This window comes from Trypanosoma grayi (assembly GCF_000691245.1).
Source record: "Trypanosoma grayi strain ANR4 Tgr_300_V1, whole genome shotgun sequence".
NCBI classification, from domain to species: domain Eukaryota; phylum Euglenozoa; class Kinetoplastea; order Trypanosomatida; family Trypanosomatidae; genus Trypanosoma; species Trypanosoma grayi.
Genome location: NW_008825919.1, coordinates 11,950 through 15,101, shown reverse-complemented (window position 1 = coordinate 15,101; position 3,152 = coordinate 11,950). Strand labels below are relative to the sequence as shown.

At 60.5% G+C, this 3,152-nt stretch overlaps 1 protein-coding gene across 1 annotated transcript; it reads right to left on the bottom strand.

Annotated features, from left to right (window-relative positions):
* Nucleotides 1–179: 179 nt before the first annotated feature.
* DQ04_03001060 (hypothetical protein) lies at nt 180–3,011 on the bottom strand (the record flags this gene model as incomplete). The annotated part of the gene is made up of 1 exon (XM_009312417.1): nt 180–3,011. One exon carries the CDS (start codon nt 3,009–3,011, stop codon nt 180–182), a length of 2,832 nt encoding a protein of 943 aa, XP_009310692.1.
* Nucleotides 3,012–3,152: the final 141 nt, after the last annotated feature.

Below are 3,152 nucleotides of genomic sequence, written 5' to 3'. Positions count from 1 at the left end.
AAAAAAAAAACGGTACCGGTGATGTTATAAAGCAAATTCAAAAAAAAAAACTCTTCTAGTGTGCATATGGCTTGTTTGCATCGTTGACACATACCCCCCGATCTTCTTTCGTTCTATGTATATACGTCTCTCTCAGTGCGGCCTACGCTTATGTCCGTGGGTATGCAGTGCCGCGTGATTTAAAAGTGCCGGGCATACGAGGCCTTTTCTTCCACCAGACGCACGTGCTCGTCCAGTGCGTACTGCATAGCGTCCACGAGATCTTTGTAGAGGCACGGCAGCCGCAGCTGGCGAAAGTGCGGTGCGAGGCACTCACTTTGCTGCTGCTGGTGATGGTGCTGCTGCCCACCTCCATGTGCCGCAGCGCCGGTCCTCGCCGCCAGCGTTGACTCCGCAACGGTCACTGGAGAGTACGGCGGGAACCGCTGCCGCATCTCTGCCGCGTCTCTTGTTGTGTTTAACGCCGCTGCTGCTGCTGCTGCCTCCGCATCCGACACTGTCAGCGGGGCCCTCCCCGTCATCTTCGTCAACTCGAGTTCNTTTAACGCCGCTGCTGCTGCTGCTGCCTCCGCATCCGACACTGTCAGCGGGGCCCTCCCCGTCATCTTCGTCAACTCGAGTTCAAAGGTGCTGGGGCGATGCCGTGAGGCATGTCGCGGGACAAAGATGCTGCGCGCCTCACTCTGTGCAGCGCTGTCCACGTCGTGCTTTGTGAGTGTGTAGATTTTGTAGCGCAGTCCCTCGAGGTCCATTGGCTCCGGCAGCTCGCTGCTGAACTCTGACGCCCCCGCACTCATCAGGAACGCCACTGCAAGGTCACCATGATCGATCTCTTGCCTGCTCCCACTGCCACGCTGCAACGACATGGGCAGCCGCATCTGCGACCCCGTCGAGGACCGGAACGTCATATCCTTGTTTAGCAGCAGCCGCTGCACCGCGTCGCTCCTCGACGACATCATCTGGGCGCTACCACGGCTGCTCGCCATAGCGTCAAGCGTGGAGGTGGTGCTCTGCAGCGGCGGCAGAACGTGCACCACCTCCCGCCCACCGAAGCGCTCCACCACAGACTTCTCCGCGAGAATCGAGCGCACCACCACCACACGCTCCTCTGCCTCCGTAGTCCCGCTCGGCCACGCCGCTGTCGCTCCCCGCGTCACACTCAGACGCCGTGGCCGCGCGGCGTTGAACGTTACGCGCGACAGCGTTGGACTCTCTTTCTCTCGACCCTCGTCGCGTGCGGCGAAGACGAGTTCCACGCAGTGCTCCTTCCCCACAACGCTTGAGTTTTCCGTGAGGGGGTTGATGCGCAGCAGCGTGGGGAAGCCGCCCAGCGTGCGGAGGTACAGCACCGCCGCATAGAGCACCTTGGCGGGGTGCGACAACTCCACGAAGGTGAAGCGCTGCACCGTCGGCTGAAACAGCGAGGTGCGCGTCGTGCCCGAGTTGAATACTGTCATCCACCGGTTGACGTTGCGTGGGCGTGACGCCGACAGCGACGATGCCGCATTGCCGGGCACCAAGAACTCACTGTCGAGCAGCTGCTGCGGTTCACGAAGAAGCGCGGAACAGGCCGCCATTGAGTTGGCCAAACCGTTCACTTCACCTGCTGCTGCTGCTGGCGATGCTCGCGCGTTCTTTTCAGTGAGGGGCTCAGCGGCACGCTGACACGATTTCTTGCAACGCATGTCGCTAAAAAGAACATGATAGTCGATTTCGTTGTCATCCTTGACAGGCGCAAAACTCTTTCTGGTGCCAGCGGCATTGGCCGACTTCTTCTTGGATGGNGGAATTTCCTGCAGCGGTAGCATCCACTCATTCGCGTCGCTTCCGTCACCAACAGCGGGGCTGCTCAAACGCCACACTTCGCGTCGTGCAGCATCCCCCTGTTGTTGTTGCTTCTGCTGCTTCTGCTGCTGCTGCATCATGCCGTCCGGAAGCAGCACGTTGGACGGTGGTGGCGCCCATGCGTGCAAGGAGGGCACAGCCACCGACTTGGGTGCCGTCAGCAGTGACGGGTCGTGGACGCCCTCTACACACGAGAGAGGGACTGATGGTGCGGTAACGCCGCTGGAGGCATCAAGGCCATGTGCGCAGTTCAATGTAGACTCTAAAGCACGCACTGACAGTTGCGTGGGTAATGGAGCTGACTCAGTTAGGGAGGGGCTTCGCTTTTCAAAAGGGGCCACATCTTCAGCGTAGAGCTGCCGGATGGTGTGGCGAGGTAGAGGCTGCATCACAGGGATCCCATCGGATGCCTTTCGCTTCCCCGGTGTCTCGCCGCTCGGCGGCTGCCACGGATCGCCATCGCCGACGTTGATGCTCTCGATGTAGCTCTTCCGCTTCCGTGCAACTGCAGGAGCCGATGCTGTGGGGGGTGCCTCTCGGCCCTTCCGCGCGGCCGACGATCCTCTCTCGCCAACAGAGGGCGCTGTCGCTGTCGATCCTCCACTTACAGCCCTCCCTGCTGTTGACTGCCGGACGCTACGGATCCGTTGTTGTTGTGACTGATTTCTTCTAGCCATCAACGTAGTTGAATGAGGAGGAATAGTGCCGCCTGTCTTGCCCACCGCACGATGGCTCGTGACAGAGCGTGTCGTTGCTGTTGCACGACCGCGCAGATGGCCCCGCGGGGGCGGTGATTTGCGCCATCCGACCAGCGACCTCCCTTGCGGGCCCCGTGGCAGTCTGCCGCCCTTCTGTCGCTCCATGTGCGCCCCGTCAGTGGCAGACACGCTCCCCCTCGGCGGTGTCGTAATCGCAGACAACTCGGGGCTCTTCCCCTGGCTGCACGCGATGCCCAGCCTTGCCAGCGCACTCTCTAAATCCCCCAAGGAGCTCCTCCGTCGCCCACCAGCACCCTCCAGGCGATCGAAGGCCTTGCTGCTGCGAACATCCTCAGTGTCGTCGAGGAAGGCGCTGATGGAGCTGGAGTGACAACGACCGGCACCGTGGTGCAGCGCAAATCCCTGCCAATTACCAGGAGTTAATACCGATGAGCTTTGAGTGAACATCTTTTCAGTACCTTTCGCCTTTCCCGGACCTACCCCAGCTGGCGCTCGGCCGCTATGTGATGCAAGCAAATTCGAGACGGAAGCAATGCAGGGATTAGTCTCAGTCTTCTTAACAGCAGACGCATCCCGACGGCAAAAAAA